The sequence below is a fragment of the Gymnoscopelus microlampas genome (genome assembly GCF_963454915.1).
Source record: "Gymnoscopelus microlampas genome assembly, chromosome: 9".
NCBI lineage: Eukaryota > Metazoa > Chordata > Actinopteri > Myctophiformes > Myctophidae > Gymnoscopelus > Gymnoscopelus microlampas.
In genome coordinates, this window is record NC_139946.1 from 24,816,505 (window position 1) to 24,833,988 (window position 17,484).

Sequence of the window (17,484 nt, forward strand, 5' to 3'; positions counted from 1 at the left end):
TAGGGGGAGCATTCCTAAGAACATTATGGAAAACACATTTAAATGTATTATGCCGTTCCCCGTGGTTTGGCCTAATCACCTAAAAAGTAAGTTAATTACAGTGGTCTTGAAGCTGAAACCATGTTCCCACATACTGTTTTTTAGGCAGCTAAATTGTCTGCTCTTAGAGGTAAGAGTGACACAGCAATACATTTCCAGCAGAGAATCACAGACGTCCCTTTGCCGGGCCACAAGAGCTACTTCTACTGGGGGATCCCAGGGCCTTAAGGCCAGTGCGGAGATTGGAGAATAGATAAAGTATAATGACCCTATCTGGTCCTTGGTCTGCCCCGTGCTCTCTTTCCAGCTGATGTGCATGGAAAAAACACAAATCAGCTGGAGCCCAAACCACCTCTGGTTCTAAATTTGTAGTCGTCTTGTTTTAAATTTGACTAATGATGGCCGACATTGACTATATAAAAGCAAATATCTGACAAACTTAACTCCAGATTATAAGTAAAAATTCTATTATAGGGTATTATTACTGGAGGTTACCAACATATTAGCAGCCGTGACATCAAGTACTTCCTGAATGAAAACTCAGGTGCCGGGTCCTCCAGTCCACGGGTCACATTTAAGCATTTTATTTGAACACAGCCACTATAGATGTTCTTTCAATACAAATGGTTTGAGTGGCTATACAAATTAAATTAACTAGACCATACCCGGTCGGCGCAGCGCATCCGTGGGGGGATATGCGCACATGATCTGGCAACCCGGGAGGCAGTTCGTCCCATAGCTGGGCAGCCGCAGCTATGGGACGACATTCTTTGACACAAAAACGCTAATAAGAAGCTGAGATTTGATTAAATTGAAAAACGGGCTCCACAGTTCAGTTCAGATGGTAATGGTCAATGGCTGTGTGCAAAATCAGAGCAATTGGTCCAGCCAGTGGGGAGAACCGGGTAGCTTCACCACCACCACCACTACAAACGCACAGAGGTTACTAGAATTATAGTAGGATAGTAGGATACTAACATGTTCCACAAGGTGGCACAATACAAAACACATACAGGCTTAAACTAATAATGCACAATAAGTCACAGAGTGAGAAAGAGGCAGCAGGATTTATAAAAAATACTGGCTGTAGCAGTGGTGTAAAGTAATTAAGAAGGCTACATTTACTCAAGTACTGTACTTAAGTACAATTGAGGTATTTTTACTTTCTTCACTATTTACAATCTTCAATACTTTTACTTCTACCCCACTACATCTCAAAAGAAAATATTGTACTTTTTACTCCACTACAACTAGTTGCTAGTTACTTTGTAGATTTTAATAATTATTACAAAACACACTAACCACTTCACTTATATATATGTATCTATGGACCTTGAGTCTGCAATAAAGACATTCATTCATTCATTCATTCATATATTTCAGCCATTTGTAGCAGATCTACAAGCTCATGCATCACATTGTGAGCTTGTAGATCTGCTATTTTCAAAAGATGTTGTATACATTTTCAACTTGTGAAAGGGGACATTCTGCTCTATCCGTAACAGTTGGTACTTTAAGTATATTTTGATGCCAATACTTTCATACTTTTACTCAAGTACATTTTTTATAATAATACGATACTTTTACTTGTAATGGAGTATTTCTATATTGCGGTATTGATAGTTTTACATACGGTAAGTAAAAAATGTGAGTGCCGGTACTTTTGGGCTGTAGTCTGTCCAATATTGCACACATAACATAACCGCCAATTAACGAGATCAACCACACAATGAGGCAACTCACTCTAACAAGGTAAATGACACAGAAATACAGCAGCAACACTATATTCAATAGCTGTAGAATATGAACTCTCGTAGACGTATTTATGATTCTGACGTTTTCAATCTAACGTCAGAATCATAAATACGTCTACGAGAGTTGTATTCTACAGCTGGTTACATTTTCAACACTACATCATGGAATTATACTTACTTCAAGCAGACCAGAAGTGCGAACTCACATGCTGGGCTCTATTCAACAGGTGAAAATGATTGCAATCAAAGAACTGTGATTGTAACACAAGCTTTATTGAATGTTTACCTAATTTGATAATTTCCTGAGTTTCCATAACCACTGGTTAGCCGTTAGCATAGCAAAGCAATATATATGCAGTCCACCCCAATGCAACTACTTGCAACCATAGATATATATAAAGGCTAGATGGCTCAAGGGGGCGGCGCAAGCGTAGCTCAACCGCGGCCATCTTGCGACGGTCACTCATAACATTATGTCTATGGTGCATATACTTTGAAATAACCATAGCGTGCTCAATTTTCATCCGATTTTCAAACGGTTTGGTGTTTTGTAAACACCAAAGATGTAGTTATGATACTGCATACTTATAATTATAATCATGTTTTTTTTTTTAATACAATAATATCATAACTACATCTTTGGTGTTTACAAAACACCAAACCGTTTGAAAATCGGATGAAAATTGAGCACGCTATGGTTATTTCAAAGTATATGCACCGTAGACATAATGTTATGAATGACCGTCCCAAGATGGCCGCCATGTGGCGACGTCGTACTCCATTGGCCAGCAGCGCGGGTGAGTCATCTAGCCTTTATATATATCTATGCTTGCAACTACTTGCAACCATTATCCCCAGTGGCAGTTTCAAGGAGTTACATTGGTGTGGACTGGCCTTGAAACTGTTTTGTTGCAAGGAGTTGCGACTAGTTGCATTTGTGCAGTCTGGCCTTTAATACATGCATACAGTGCATGATACATAATGGCCTACTACTTTAAAATGTTTCCAATTAAAAAAAATCCTTTAGCTAAAAATAAAAAAATTCAGAGGAGACATTTTAAAACATTTTTAAACCCAGTCAACATACCATGCTATTATCCCATAGAAACAGCCAGGGTGTGATTTAATGTGGAGATTTTCCATGCATCCCACCCTCTTCTTTTTATCTTACGCAAATTGTACCCTGCTTAGAAATGCAACATAGCATACAAGAATATTCTAGATCTGGTCATGTAAAACTTAATATAGTCCTTGTCTCACAACTTTTAAATAGATCCTCATCCTTCTGTTTCATATCAAGCAGAATATCGACGATACGCATTTAGATAATTGATGAAGTTCTGCCTCTTATTCTCTAGATGACAGTAGAATATAATCAAAGAATTGGGTTCAGCATCATATCATAGTATGAGTGAGTTGTAGTTTCTTACTTTGTGTCAGATTGGGTGTAACTGAGACAGAATAAGGAAGAGAAATAAGAGACTCAACAACAATGAGAGACTGGTGAAACAGGAAACACTTCAGCTGAGATACACAACAGAATAATATTGCCAAAGCCTCAACCTGTATTTCTTTATAAACAAATGCACAGCTTTTTCTTTAATATTGCCAAAGCCTCAAACTGTATTTCCTATAAACAAAGGCACCGCTTTTTCGTTATTAAACCTGACATGGTTTTACTTTGCTTTGCTTTGCCTTTTGTATTTTATTCACAGTGGAATAGATTGCAGAGATGTCCTCATTCACAGTGGAATAGATTGCAGAGATGTCCTCCTTCACAGAGGAATAGATGACAGAGATGTCTTCATTTCCTGCTTCACCGGACCTGAGAAGAACAATTAAACGTCCATTCAAAATAATGTAGAGAAGAACTAACCCTCTAATGGCTCTCCAGCAGCGCATCTGTCTTCTATGGTATCTATTTAAAATATTGGAATTTAATCTGGATTTGTGCATTTCTTTTTTTGTGCATTTTCATTGTGTGTTTATTTGTATAACTTACAATGTGTGTTGAAGGGCTGTGTTGATGTGATCTGATTGGGTCCTGGTCTCTGGTTTGAATGTCACTGAACAATAGTTAACATCCTGTTCACACTGAGCATATACAAGATAAAAAGAAATGACAAAATTGTAATGAGTGAAATGAAATAGTGAAACTTCAACATGGAGTAAAGAGGAATCTCCTCAGACGGAGCAAGAGGAGAGGACAGAGAGTGGTGCTTGACTGTGGAGCAGAACAGTGGTTCTCAACCTTTTCAGGCCGTGACCCTCCAAAATAATCCTATTTGAACTGGGGACCCCCCACCCTGACAAGCACTTGGAATGTAGGAGTTGAGGCATTACATTTAGTTTGACTCTGTGTTCTGAGCTTGTAGATTGGCTATTTTCAAAATGTTTGCCTCTTTCTTATATTATTTAACAATTTAGTCAATGTTTGACCAGTTTGTATAGTATAGTTTGTGGTGTTGATCAATATGGTCGTAGACCATATTGATCTGAGAGGTGGGACAATGAGAGGAAGAGTCTTATTGTACCTGCAATACTGAAGAGTCTGAGCCCCTCCCATTGAGCACAGGAACAGATGTCAAGCCCCTCCCATTGACCACAGGGACACACGCAGTCTGGTGTGGGACACAACAGGAAGAAAACAGATAGCTGTCTGGTTTCACACCCCCTCCCCTGCATCACATTACCCATATGCCCATAATAGATTGTGCACTCTGTCAGTTATAGCTATTACAGACTTAATATGTATATTATATGAGTGTTAACACTGAAGATACAGAAACACTTTTTGCTAAAACATTGTCTGCAAATTTTCATTTGTTATATAAAATTAATTATAGAGGAGATATATATACAAAATATAAATACCTCTTGCTCTGCATTTATCTTTTTCTTCCTGTCAAATAAAAAATACTTAACTTATTATTTACACAATTTAATGATCAATTACGTCGAATTTGATATATGAGTGCATACGTTTAGAATGACACACATGTACACGCATGCACGCACGCACGCACGCACGCACGCACGCACGCACACAACACACTCACCTGACCCAGAAGACAATGACGAAAAGTAGAATGAGCACTAACACTAGAACTCCAACTCCAGATATTAAAGCAACACTGTAGGCTTTGGAGAAACACAATAGGAGGGCAGAAGTTAAAATATGCAGTTCAGATGTTGTTTTATAAAGTTATTTTGATTTGTGAATAATATACAAGTATTTACTGAAGCCAGAGTTTCATCATCAAGGCATGATCTGATAATGTCATCAGAGAATGCTGAAATAAAATACATGGAGACATTACCTACTGGTAGATATTATGAATTTATAACTAGAAAAGCTGCCATCCCTAGAAATTGTTATATGGATGGATACAGTACTGTATAGTACAGTGTATGTATAGTGTATGGAATGTAGATATATGTTATGAATTCAGTTCAACATTGAAATTACTGTAGATTCAACAAATAATCAGTTAGCAATTCTGAAGTTAGAATACAGCAGTAGCACCAACAGTAACAATAATTAATACTTTGAATATGTGGTGTGTAACAAAACAAAAGCTTTTGTATAATATTTCAAACTCTTTCTACACTGGACACAAAAGTCATAACATTCAAAAGGAAATAAATCAACATTGTTTTCCGTGTGATTTTATTGTGCTTTACACATTTTTAAATAACTATACACTTTAGTAGATTACTCACAGAGAACATGAAGAGTGACTTCAGGTGAATTGACTGTTGTAAAGTTGTTCTTTGCCTGACAGGAGTATGTTCCACTGTGACTGGGTTGGATGTTAGAGATGGTCAGTATCTCCTGCTGTGTCGCTTCAGTGTTGTCTTTGAGAAGGATGTAGCTCTGGATTGCTGGATATGAACCACTGCTGCTGCAGGTCAACGTGACTGAGCTTCCCATGACAACATCTCCTGGTGGATGTACTGACAAAACAACATCCTTGGGACCATCTGTTGGAGAACAACAGATCTTTACAACGAGTAAAACTAGAAACTAACAACTTTGTCTGTAAATAGAACAAACAAAACACAAATCCAACCACATATTCTGTGTACTATGAGGGTTGTGTGGGAGTTTATAAACAGATTTTGGAAATGGTTTTGCTGTTGCTCATCTTGGACTCCTATTCTTTTCACTCTTTAGAAAACAACAAACATGACCATACTCACATTGAACTTCAAGTGGTACTGGAGCAGACGTGGTTGTGTTGATGTCATTGTGAGCCTGACAGCTGTACTCGTGTACTGTCCTCTGTGCTGTTTCTGGATGTTAGAGATGGTGTGATTCTGTGCTGATGACACAATGCTCTGATCTCTGAACAGTTTGTATTGTTCTGGTTTTACTTTGGGGTTGGCATCGCTATTGCAGGTGAAAGTGACTGAACCTCCTTCAAGAACATATGATGGACTGATGAACAAAGCAACATTCTTTGGACCATCTGCAGGAGGAAAATGGAGTTGTGATGTCAATGGAATACAAGAGAATGAAACAGAGAAAAGATTCAGACAAAGAGAGAGAAAGACCTCACATTAACTCATATAAACTCACACTGCACATCCAACACCACAGGTTCAGACTTCCATGTCTCTTGTCCTTCAATAGCACACTGGTAACTCCAAGCATCCTCTATTTTAGCCTGGAATTCTGGGTTGGATACTCGCTGTCCATTTTTAAACCAGACGATGTTGGGCCTTGGTTTACAAGATGTTTCACAGGTGAGTGTCAACCATGTCCCCTCAGACACAGTGGGAGGGGTCATGCGTGCAGACAGCTCTGATCAGAAGAATAAAAACAATACGGAGATTGTCAAGAAAGATTTGACTTTCATTAAAGAATTGTTCTTAAAAAGTACTTGTTTACCTGTTATAGACAAAGATATATTTTGTGTTGTCCACCAAACTTGTTTTGTCTCCAAATTGAAGTGATAATTTCCCTCATCACTGTCTCCTATATTTGTGATCCTCAGGGTACAATCATGGTCTTTATTACCTATGTATTTAATACGACCTTGATAATAACGTTCTTTAACTTGAGTGTTCCCTGAGTAGAAGGACCAGTATGCATCAGTGACAGTGTGACCCTCTGGGTGATATGAACAACCAATATCTACTGATGATCCTCTCATGACACATGGAGATGGATTGGCGATGGTCACGCTAGGATTATCACTACAAACACCTGTAAAAGACAACAAAATAAACACATTCTAATTATGATTACATAGCATGATGTCAAATAGTTGAAGGTACTGTAGTATATTTTTCCTCAATCTGATTATATAATAGAATGTATAGAATAGGAAAAAAAAGTTTAAGAAAAATACATTTTTAATTGTTCTTTTTCATATTCACCTCAATATTTATACATTTATCTGTACATCACCCACAATATTTAATTAGGTGTTTGACACAGTATTTGACTTGTACTTTACAGTTTGGAAGTCATTTTGTAAATCTATGAGGGGTGAACACACTGTGAATATGAAAACCATTTCAAACTCTCCTTACCAGGTACCAAGATCAGAATGTCCAGGATGAAATTGATTGTCTTTAGAAACCTCATAGTATCTTGAAAACTGACCCCAGCATCAAGTAACTGCAATGAAAGACACATTTCACAACCAACACATGTACTGTACTCTCTGTGCTGCAATACGCTGTAAATAAATATACGATTATACTGAGTCTGACCAATTCTTACATTTTCGTACGATTCATATTTTGAATATTCAACATTTATAGTTACATACATATGCAATAGTCAAATTCTTTGGTTTTGGTAATTGTTTGTGGAAACAATTAGCAAAAAATGTAAAATATTAATATTACTACTATTACTACACTCCTTCACTTTTCACATCTCTGAATGGTTTGAAGTGAAAGTGACCTTGTCAATCTTGTATCAGCATAAGGTACAATCCTGTCAATGAATGAAGTGTCATACTCACATACTCACTTGTCTCTAAAGATCGTCTGTTCAGTCCGTCTACATTAACAGTCATCTAGACTGATAACCAGAACAACCCCAGCCAAAACTAGAAAGGAAGGAAGGTTAAAACCACTAGAATGTTTCTTCATTACTACAGGGGGTGGCAGAGGAAACCATGCAAAGCACCAACCTGCTCATCGGGGGAAGTTAGTGGTTTTGCACAGGACACATCAACACTAACCCAGGGGTAGTCACGGATTGAATCTGGTACCTTCCGATTCACAAGTGGCCACTTCTTGAGCTAATGATGCTGTAATGTATATTCAAGTGCAAATGGAACATGCGTGGTCTGCGTGTGTGTCTGCGTGTGTGTGTGTGTGTGTGTGTGTGTGTGTGTGTGTGTGTGTGTGTGTGTGTGTGTGTGTGTGTGTGTGTGTGTGCCTTTAGACCGAGAAAATGTGCATGACCAGAAACATTTGTAGTTTGTTTATTGAAGAAATATCCATTTATTTTTAACCACTTACACCGTATTTTATAGTTCATCATACGATGGTGTCGCACAGTGGAAAATGGCAGATCTACAAGCACACAATGCATCACATCACAACGCATTAATTGTAGATCAGCCACTGTTTTTGAAAATGTTTGAAACTCTTTGGCTATAATGACATGTCAGGTTGAAAGTTATAATTTCCTTTATCCGAACATCTCAAGGCACACTCTGAACTGTCTAAATGAAAGTCAATCAAAGAACAAGATTTTTGGGCAGGATTTCCTCATTTGTCAACAAAAGTGCTCTCGAGACTGGAGCTGAATGCCATTTTAACTAGGCTTGCATCTCTTGGTTCTCCGTCACTAAAAACTAAGCTTCAGACCTCCCAAAACAAACTGATACTACTTCTAGGCCTTACGCCCATGACCCACCTAATTTCAACACACTTTGCAAGTTTGGGATGGCTCAGGGCAGAAGAGAGGGTTAAGCAAATACAAATGGGACTGGTATTTAAGATAATCAAAGGGACTGTGGCCTCAATACCCTCATAACTGACTAACTACTTCTCCAAAGTGAGTGACACCCACAGCCACAATACTAGAGGGAACGACTATGATCTGGTGCTACCCAAATTTAGAATTTCTACTACTGAAAATTCTCATTCTACTACTCTGACGCCAAAATGTGGAATGACCACAAGGGGAGGTAAATATAAATTCCCATAGAAAGGAGGTGTTATTCACTGCCGGCATTTTTCCCTTTTCTCATTTGTACATACATACAGTAATGTTTTGTATTTGCTGATGACATGTATTATTTTGTAATTTTTTTATGCTATGTTGTATAAAAGGTAATTTAAAAATAAAAGGTAATTTCAGAAAAAAATAGTGGGTTGCAAAAATAGTTATATGGTTGTAGGCAAGACATCATGGGCCCTATCTTGGGACGGCGCCTTACCCCTTATCCCTAAAGTTTTTTTTTTGTGGCTTTTTTATAGCTTTATTGGGAGAGGGATAGTGAAAGTAGGCTGACAGGAAATGGGGAGAGAGATGGGGGAAGACACGCAGCAAAGGCCGTCGGGAACGGGACGCGAACCTGCGGCACGCTGTCTGTTAAGGGATTTCAACCAGGGTGCCTGGACCGCGACGCCACGGCCCAGGCCAACATATTTTACTATTTTGAAAAATATTTTTAAATAGTTCAACTAGCCGATCTACATCGACACGTGCTTGTAGATTGTAGATAATAATAAATACAATAAAAAGATTTTCAAATTTTTGCTTTTATTTTATTCCTGTGATATCTAGTATCAGTGTTATTGCATGTTTACCTAATTTGATCCTTTCCTGAGCTTCCATAATTAGCCGTTAGCATATAGCAAAGCAATATATATGCAGTCCACACCAATGCCACTACTTGCAACTAATTGCAACCATTATCCCCAATGGCAGTTTCTAGGAGTTGCATTGGTGTGGACTGGCCTTTGCGTTTTGTTGCAAGGAGTTGCGACTATAGTTGAATTTGTGCAGTCTGACCTTTAATACATGCAATGATACATCTATAGCCTTAAATATATCGATATACCTTAAAATGTTTCCAATTAAAAACAAAATTCTTTAGCTAGAAATAAAACATTTCAGAGGAGACACTTTAAACCCATTTTTAAACCCAGTCAACATACAATGCTATTATCCCATAGAAGCAGCGTTTGATTTATGGGGGGATTTTCCATGCATCCCACCTTCTTCTTTTTATCTTACCCAAATTGTTTACCCTGCTTAGAAATGCAACATAGCTTATGTACAAAAATATTCTAGATCTGGTCATGTAAAAGTTAGTCATTGTCTCACAACTTTTAAATAGATCCTCCTGTTTCATATCAAGCAGAATATCGATGATAAACATCCTACTATAATTCTAGTAACCTGACGGTGGGTGGATGGGGTCCTGGGTCTCCGATCAAACTGCGCATGCGTCGTGTTGCCAGGTTTCGCGAGAGAAAGAGAAACAAGCAACGAGGTCTATGAAAACGAGGCCAAACCAAACGAACCCTATACCACCAACATTGGCCCTACAGCGCTTACAGTACGCCGACATGGCAACACCGAGACCCGGCCCACTCTCTGACTGTCTACAATTCCAAGCAACGAGGTCTATGAAAACGAGGCCAAACCAAACGAACCCTATACCACCAACATTGGCCCTACAGCGCTTACAGTACGCCGACATGGCAACACCGAGACCCCGCCCACTCTCTGACTGTCTACAATTCCACACGCCGCGGCCGCCATTGAAATCAGCAGCTCGCTCGCTTCACACAGCTCACGCACAGTTACCTCCTAAATGCTGAAATAGGCACACATTTCGAACCAATGTGGTAATATTCTCACACAAACAAGCCCAACTTACATTTCTGTCCATTACAAATGTCACAAGACACGAAGGAGACGAGGCAGCGGCCACCCGCGACGTCCCGCGCCATGTAAACAAACTACCGGTTGTTGCTAATACTGTCTAAAGCATGTATGTGAATGCTTATGTCCAATACTGTGTTGCCGTTAGTTGGGTTTAAGCCAACAGCTGCCTATAATGGGCCGTCAGTGTGGAGCTAAGCCACGGGTAGCGTTAGCATGCGGCTAACGTTAATGTTACACAACGCAGCTGTCGTCACTCAAACGGCTACGTTAAACATCTTATCAACAACCTGTATGAACGTTAGTGTGGTCAATGTCATCAATGCTAACTAATTAGCCCGTTGAACAGTGTTATTTTGGGGACTTTGGTGGGTTTCTGCAATTGAATAGCTTAGCACTTCCGGTCGTTCCTTCACAATAAAGGTTGCAATCAATTGAAAATAGCCCATCTACAAGCTCTCAATGCGTCGCGATGCGTTGTGAAAATAGGGAGATGGGGAGAGAGAGAGAGAGAGGAACGGAGAGAATACTCAAATACCTTGAGCAAAAATACTTCAGAGTACTCAACATGAGTAAAAATACTTAAAAGTACTGAAAAGTTGAAAAAAAAGAGTAAAAATACTTAAAGATTGATGAAAACACTACAAATACCTAAAAGTTGATAAAAACACTACAAATACCTAAAAGTTGATAAAAACAGTAAAAATACTTAAAAATCTGTAAAAAAAACTTTAAAGCTAATAAAGTCATTAAAAACACTTTCAAGTAAATACATTGAGTAACAATACTTACTTAACTACTACTACAAATACTCTTTTAGTACCGCCTCTTTTAGTACCGCCTCAATACCAGCTTCAATGCATTACTGAAATTACATTTATATGAAATACATCACAACACCCTCCTATAATATTAAAACAAACAGCCGAAGGGGTCCGCCATGTTCCACAGGGGTGCGCGGGCCCCCAGGGGGTCCGGGGACACCCAGGAAAATAAAAAAGAAATATTGAATCTTTTTCTTTTTTCTTTTTCACTTTTGGAATTTTTTGTCCCACGCTTTTGGTACCCCAAAATAGGGGGGCGCCACGACGGGGCGCGCGCGGGGGAGAAACCGCGCGACAGGACGTGCATTAACCCCAACTTTGCAACTACTTTCGCCTGCGCCCTTCACCGGGTATGGTCTAGTTTAGATAATTTATGAAGTTCTGCCTCTTATACTCTAGATGACAGTAGAATGTTATCCAAGAATTAGGTTCAGCATCACATCATTATTGTTGCAGTTTCTTACTTTGTGTCAGATTGGGTGTAACTGCGAAAAAAGAGACTCTCAACAACAATGAGAGACTGGTGAAACAAGAAACACTTCAGCTGAGATACACAACAGATTAATATTGCCAAAGCCTCAAACTGTATTTCCTAAACAAATGCACAGCTTTTCTTCATTAAACATGACATGGTTTTACTTTGCTTTGCTTTGCCTTTGTGTTTTATTCACAGTGGAATAGATTGCAGAGCTGTCTTCCTTCACCACAGAGGAATAGATGACAGAGATGTCTTCATTTCCTGCTTCACCGGACCTGAGAAGAACAATACTCGTCCATTCAAACTAATGTAGAGAAGAACTACACATCCAACCCTAATGGCTCTCCAGCAGCACAGGAAATCTACTTCTGTAAAGCACAATTTCTCAATATCTATTTAAAATATTGGAATTGAATCTGGATTTGTGCATTTCTTTTCATGACTTTCATTGTTTTCAATGCTTTGAAGTTTGAGCTGTTGTAATTAAATTGTAATCACAATCAATGTGTGTTTTTTTTATATAACTTACAGTGTATGTTGCAGGGCTGTGTTGTTGTGATCTGCTTGGGTCCTGGCCTCTGGTTTGAATGTCACTGAACAATAGTCAACATCCTGTTCATGCTGAGCATATACAAGATAAAAAGATATGAAAAAAGTGTAATGAGTAATGCAGTGAAATGAAATAGTGAAACTTCAACATGGAGTAAAGAGGGATTTCTTCAGAAGGAGGAAGAGGAGGGGACAGAGAGTGGTGTGGGACTGTGGAGTAGAACAGTGGTTCTCAACCTTTTCAGGCCGTGACCCCCCCCAAATAATCATATTTGAACTGGGACCCCCCCCTGACAAGCACTTGGAATGTAGGAGTTGAGGCATTAAATTTAGTTTGACTCAGTTCCACAGATAGATATTGTGAAACTAGTAGATCTGCTATTTTCTAAATTTCTGCCTCTTTCTTATATTATTTAACAATTTAGTCAATGTTTGACCAGGTTTTATAGTATAGTTTGTTGATTATTTTGATGCAGTAATGGTCTTTCTTTTCTTTTCTTTTTTTAGGTATTACAAAGGTCTTAAAAGTCCTTAAATTGTCACTTCACTGTCATCTAGGGACATAATCATGTGGGGACCCACAGGTTGAGAACCACTGGAGTAGACAGTGTTGATCTGAGAGGTGGGACAATCAGAATTATGAAACAGCTCAATTCAAAATAAAAACCACAAAAATAAATACCTCTTGCTCTGCATTTGTCTTTTTCTTCCTGTAAAATAAAAACTTATTATAACTTATTATTTACACAATTTAATGATCAATGACATGACAGTAGTCAGAAGGAATGTGATATTTGAGTGCATGAGAGGATGAGTTCATGTTTAGAATGACACACACACACACACACACACACACGCGTACATGCACGCACGCGCACGCACGCACGCACGCACGCACGCACACACACACACACACACACACACACACACACACACACACACACACACACACACACACACACACACACACACACACACACACACACACACACACACACACACACACACACACACACACACACACACACACACACACACACACACACACACACACCTGACCCAGAAGACAATGACGAAAAACAGAATCAGCACTAACACTGGAACTCCAACTCCAACTCCAGATATTAAAGCAACACTGTTGGCTTTGGAGAAACACAATAGAGGGGAGAAGTTAAAATATGCAGTTCAGATGTTATTTTGATTTGTGAATAATATGCAAATATTTACTGAAGTTAGAAATTACATCATCAAGACATGCTCTGATAATGTCATCAGAAAATGCTGAAATAAAACTCATGGAAACGTTTCCATGTAAATCCTACTGGTAGATATTATGAATTTATTAGAAAAGCTGCCATCCCTAGAAAATGTTAATATGCATACAGTACTGTATATAGTTTGTTATAGGAATTTACATACATGTTATGAATTCAGTTTAACACTTTAGTAGATTACTCACAGAAAACATGAAGAGTGACTTCAGGTGAATTGACTGTTGTAAAGTTGTTCTTTGCCTGACAGGAGTATGTTCCACTGTGACTGGGTTGGAAGTTAGAGATGGTCAGTATCTCGTTCTGTGTCACTTCAGTGTTGTTTTTGAGAAGGCTGTAGCTCTCGATTGGTGGATATGAACCACTGCTGCTGCAGGTCAAAGTGACTGAGCTTCCCATGACAACATCTCCTGGTGGACTTACTGACAAAACAACATCCTTGGGACCATCTATTGGAGAAAAACAGATCTTTAAATAACTTTGCCTCTAAAAAAAGGAATAAAAAGAATACATCCAAACACATATTCTGTGTACTATGAGAGTTGTGTGGGAGTTTATAAACAGATTTTGGAAATGGTTTTGCTGTTGCTCATCTTGGACTCCCATTTTCTTCACTTCATCAAGTATTCTCTTCGTTTGGATTGGAGTAATTGATAGAAATATTTGATTTTGAGGGTGAAGTATTCCTTTTTAACCAAACAAGTGTAAATATGTCAATAACTTGTTTTTTATTTTTCTGTTCTCTTGTTTGATCTCCTTTCCCACTTGCCCCCCCCCCCTTCTTCTTCCCCTTCTTTTTTCTATGGAAATAACGATACGATGGGAACTATGCACAAAAACTAATTTCACTCACTTTTTTACTTCTGTAAACCTGTGATGTGACAATAAAGCTTTTGATTCTGATTCTGATTCTTTAACTATTCTAAATAATACAACAATCATTTTATATGAATACACGGTGTGGTGTAAACATTTTAAAATCCTTTGGACAACACTTGAAACAAAAGTCAAACATTTCATGCATTCTGTACAATTCTAAGTTTAGAAAACAACAAAAGTGACCATACTCACATTGAACTTCAAGTGGTACTGGAGCAGACGTGGTTGTGTTGATGTCATTGTGAGCCTGACAATTGTACTGTCCTCTGTGTTGTTTCTGGATGTTAGAGATGGTGTGACTCTGTGATAACCCTGTCACAATCCTCTGATCTCTGTACAGTTTGTATTGTTCTGGTTTTACTTTGGGGTTGGCATCACTATTGCAGGTGAAAGTGACTGAACCTCCTTCAAGAACATATGATGGACTGATGAACAAAGCAACATTCTTTGGACCATCTGCATGAGCAAAATGGAGTTGTGATGTCAATGGAATACAAGAGAATGAAACAGAGAGAAAAGATTCAGACAGATAAAGACCTCAGATTAACTCAGATATAAACTCACACTGCACATCCAACATCACAGGTTCAGACTTCCATGTCTCTTGTCCTTCAATAGCACACTGGTAACTCCCACCATCCTCTATTTTAGCCTGGAATTCTGGTTTGGATACTCGCTGTTCATTTTTAAACCAGACAATGTTGGGCCTTGATTTACAAGATGTTTCACAGGTGAGTGTCACCCATGTCCCCTCTGACACAGTGGGAGGGGTCATGCGTGCAGACAGTTCTGATCAGAAGAATAAAAACAAGACAGACGTCAGTTGGTGAGATTGTCAGGAAAGATTTGACTTTGATTACATAAAAGGTAAAAAATAAAAATACTTGTTTACCTGTTACAGACAAATGTATTGTATTAGTCTTGCGCCACTCATCTTTTTGCCTTTTATTACCTTTTGTTCTAAACCCGAAGTGATAAACTCTCTCATCACTGTTTTTTATATCTTTGATCATCAGGGTACAATCATGGTCTTTATTACCAATGTATTCAATACGACCTTGATATGGAAGTTGTTCAGAGACAAAAGCTCGAGTTTTCCCTGAGTAGTAGAAGTACCAGTATGCCTCAGTGACAGTGTGACCCACTGGGTATTCATATGAACAACCAATGTCTACTGATGACCCTCTCATGACACATGGAGGTGGATTGGTGAAGGTCACTCCATACTCATCACTACACACACCTGTAAAAGACAACATCAATAAATAAACAGCTGTCAACTAAAATGATGAATCTTCAGATCATTCTTATCCTTTATTTTTTATTATGTGAAAATAATTCTGATCTTCTGGCCACGCTTTCTTTATCAAGTTGATTGGGGTTACGGCATGATGTCAAAGTGAAAGAAGTTTATCATTTTTCTTCATGTTACTTTCCAACCCAGCACCTCAACCAAGTGATGTGCATATTCTATTAGTTTCGTGTCAAATAGACAGATGAAAAGTAGGTGTTTTCCTCAATATGATCATATAATTGAATACATTAGAAAATATATATTCTTTGTTCTTTTTCATATTTACATATTTGTATATATTTATATGTTACTCATAGCGTGTAAATAGGTGTTTGACACGTATTTGATTTGTGCTTTGCCGTTTGGAAGTCATTTTGTAAATCTACAGTATGACGAACACAATGAATATGAAAGCCAATTCAAACTCTCCTTACCAGGTACCAAGATAAAAAATGTCAGGATCACTCTGATTGTCTTTAGAAACCTCATAGTATCTTGAGGTGAAAACTGACCCCAGCATCAAATAACTGCAATGAAAGACACACTTTACAACCAACAACATGAATGTAGCTACTATACTCTCTGTTCTGCAATAAGCTGTCAATAGATCTATGGCTATACAGAGTCTTCTTACCAATGTTAATATTACATTTCATATTTACACTGTATTTGATATAATATCACATGGTTTCATGCTTGCTAAGTTTGTAAGTTTTATATTTGGACAACTTCTTCCCTCACATCTCTGAATGGTTTGCATTGAAAGTTACCTCATGCTACCTTGTCAAACATGTATCAGTATAAGATACAATCCTGTCAATGAATACATATAAAGTATCATTGTTACTAATGTTACAGTGAGGTAATTCAGACATACTCTACTCACCCATCTCGAAAGCTTATCTGTCCAGCACTTCTACATTGACAGTCATGTCTAGTTTAGACATACTTATAACCAAAACCATACACACCCACAACTAAAAAGGAAGCGGTTAAAACCACTAGAATGTGTTGCTTCATCTCTTCACACAGTATTGCATAGACATAAGACCAAATTGTAGCATTATGTACAGGATGCAATTTGCATACAGATGTGAGGAGATTTAATTTAATTGACTACATTTTTGACAACATTTTAGTGTAAAGTAAAAATCCTCTCACACTTATGCCAGTGTGCCAGTGATCTGTGATCACCCTCCCTGGGCCCTGTGCCAATGTTGGCACCTGTGCCTAAGGTTGCCTACCCCTGCTCTAGACCCTCTAGAGGGTATCCTCTACTCTGTAGAAGAGACGTTTTTAATCCTTTGATTAAAAATAAACACAATAGTCTGCATCTCAGCACTGGCGTTTTGACGTTGTCTGAAATCAGATACACTGATGATGACCGTATTGTTTAATTGCTATTATCCATCAAAATAGTTCAATTATTAGAAAATGCTCAATTTAATTTTTACTTTTGGTACTTTAAGTATATTTTGATGCCACTACTTTTGTACTTTTACTCAAGTCAATTTTGATTACCGGACT

At 38.3% G+C, this 17,484-nt stretch overlaps 1 protein-coding gene across 3 annotated transcripts; it reads right to left on the bottom strand.

The window, feature by feature from the left end:
- Window positions 1–3,220: 3,220 nt before the first annotated feature.
- On the bottom strand, window positions 3,221–16,919 carry LOC311052778 (B-cell receptor CD22-like). 3 transcript variants are annotated; one of them, XM_084067982.1, is made up of 11 exons: window positions 16,844–16,919; window positions 16,392–16,484; window positions 15,556–15,906; window positions 15,228–15,452; window positions 14,856–15,119; window positions 13,973–14,233; window positions 5,517–5,777; window positions 4,853–4,934; window positions 4,668–4,695; window positions 3,796–3,887; window positions 3,221–3,618 (listed from the first exon to the last, which is right to left on the bottom strand). In XM_084067982.1, the coding sequence occupies exons 2-11, from the start codon at window positions 16,444–16,446 to the stop codon at window positions 3,453–3,455; spliced, it is 1,785 nt and encodes a 594-aa protein (XP_083924108.1). In that variant the 5' UTR covers window positions 16,447–16,484; window positions 16,844–16,919; the 3' UTR covers window positions 3,221–3,452. The 3 variants fall into 3 exon arrangements, with proteins under 3 accessions (XP_083924108.1, XP_083924109.1, XP_083924110.1); XM_084067984.1 differs by lacking the exons at window positions 3,221–3,618; window positions 3,796–3,887; window positions 4,668–4,695; window positions 4,853–4,934; window positions 5,517–5,777 and adding exons at window positions 11,878–11,971; window positions 12,126–12,239; window positions 12,494–12,585; window positions 13,196–13,223; window positions 13,568–13,655; XM_084067983.1 differs by lacking the exons at window positions 3,796–3,887; window positions 4,668–4,695; window positions 4,853–4,934; window positions 5,517–5,777 and adding exons at window positions 12,494–12,585; window positions 13,196–13,223; window positions 13,568–13,655.
- Window positions 16,920–17,484: the final 565 nt, after the last annotated feature.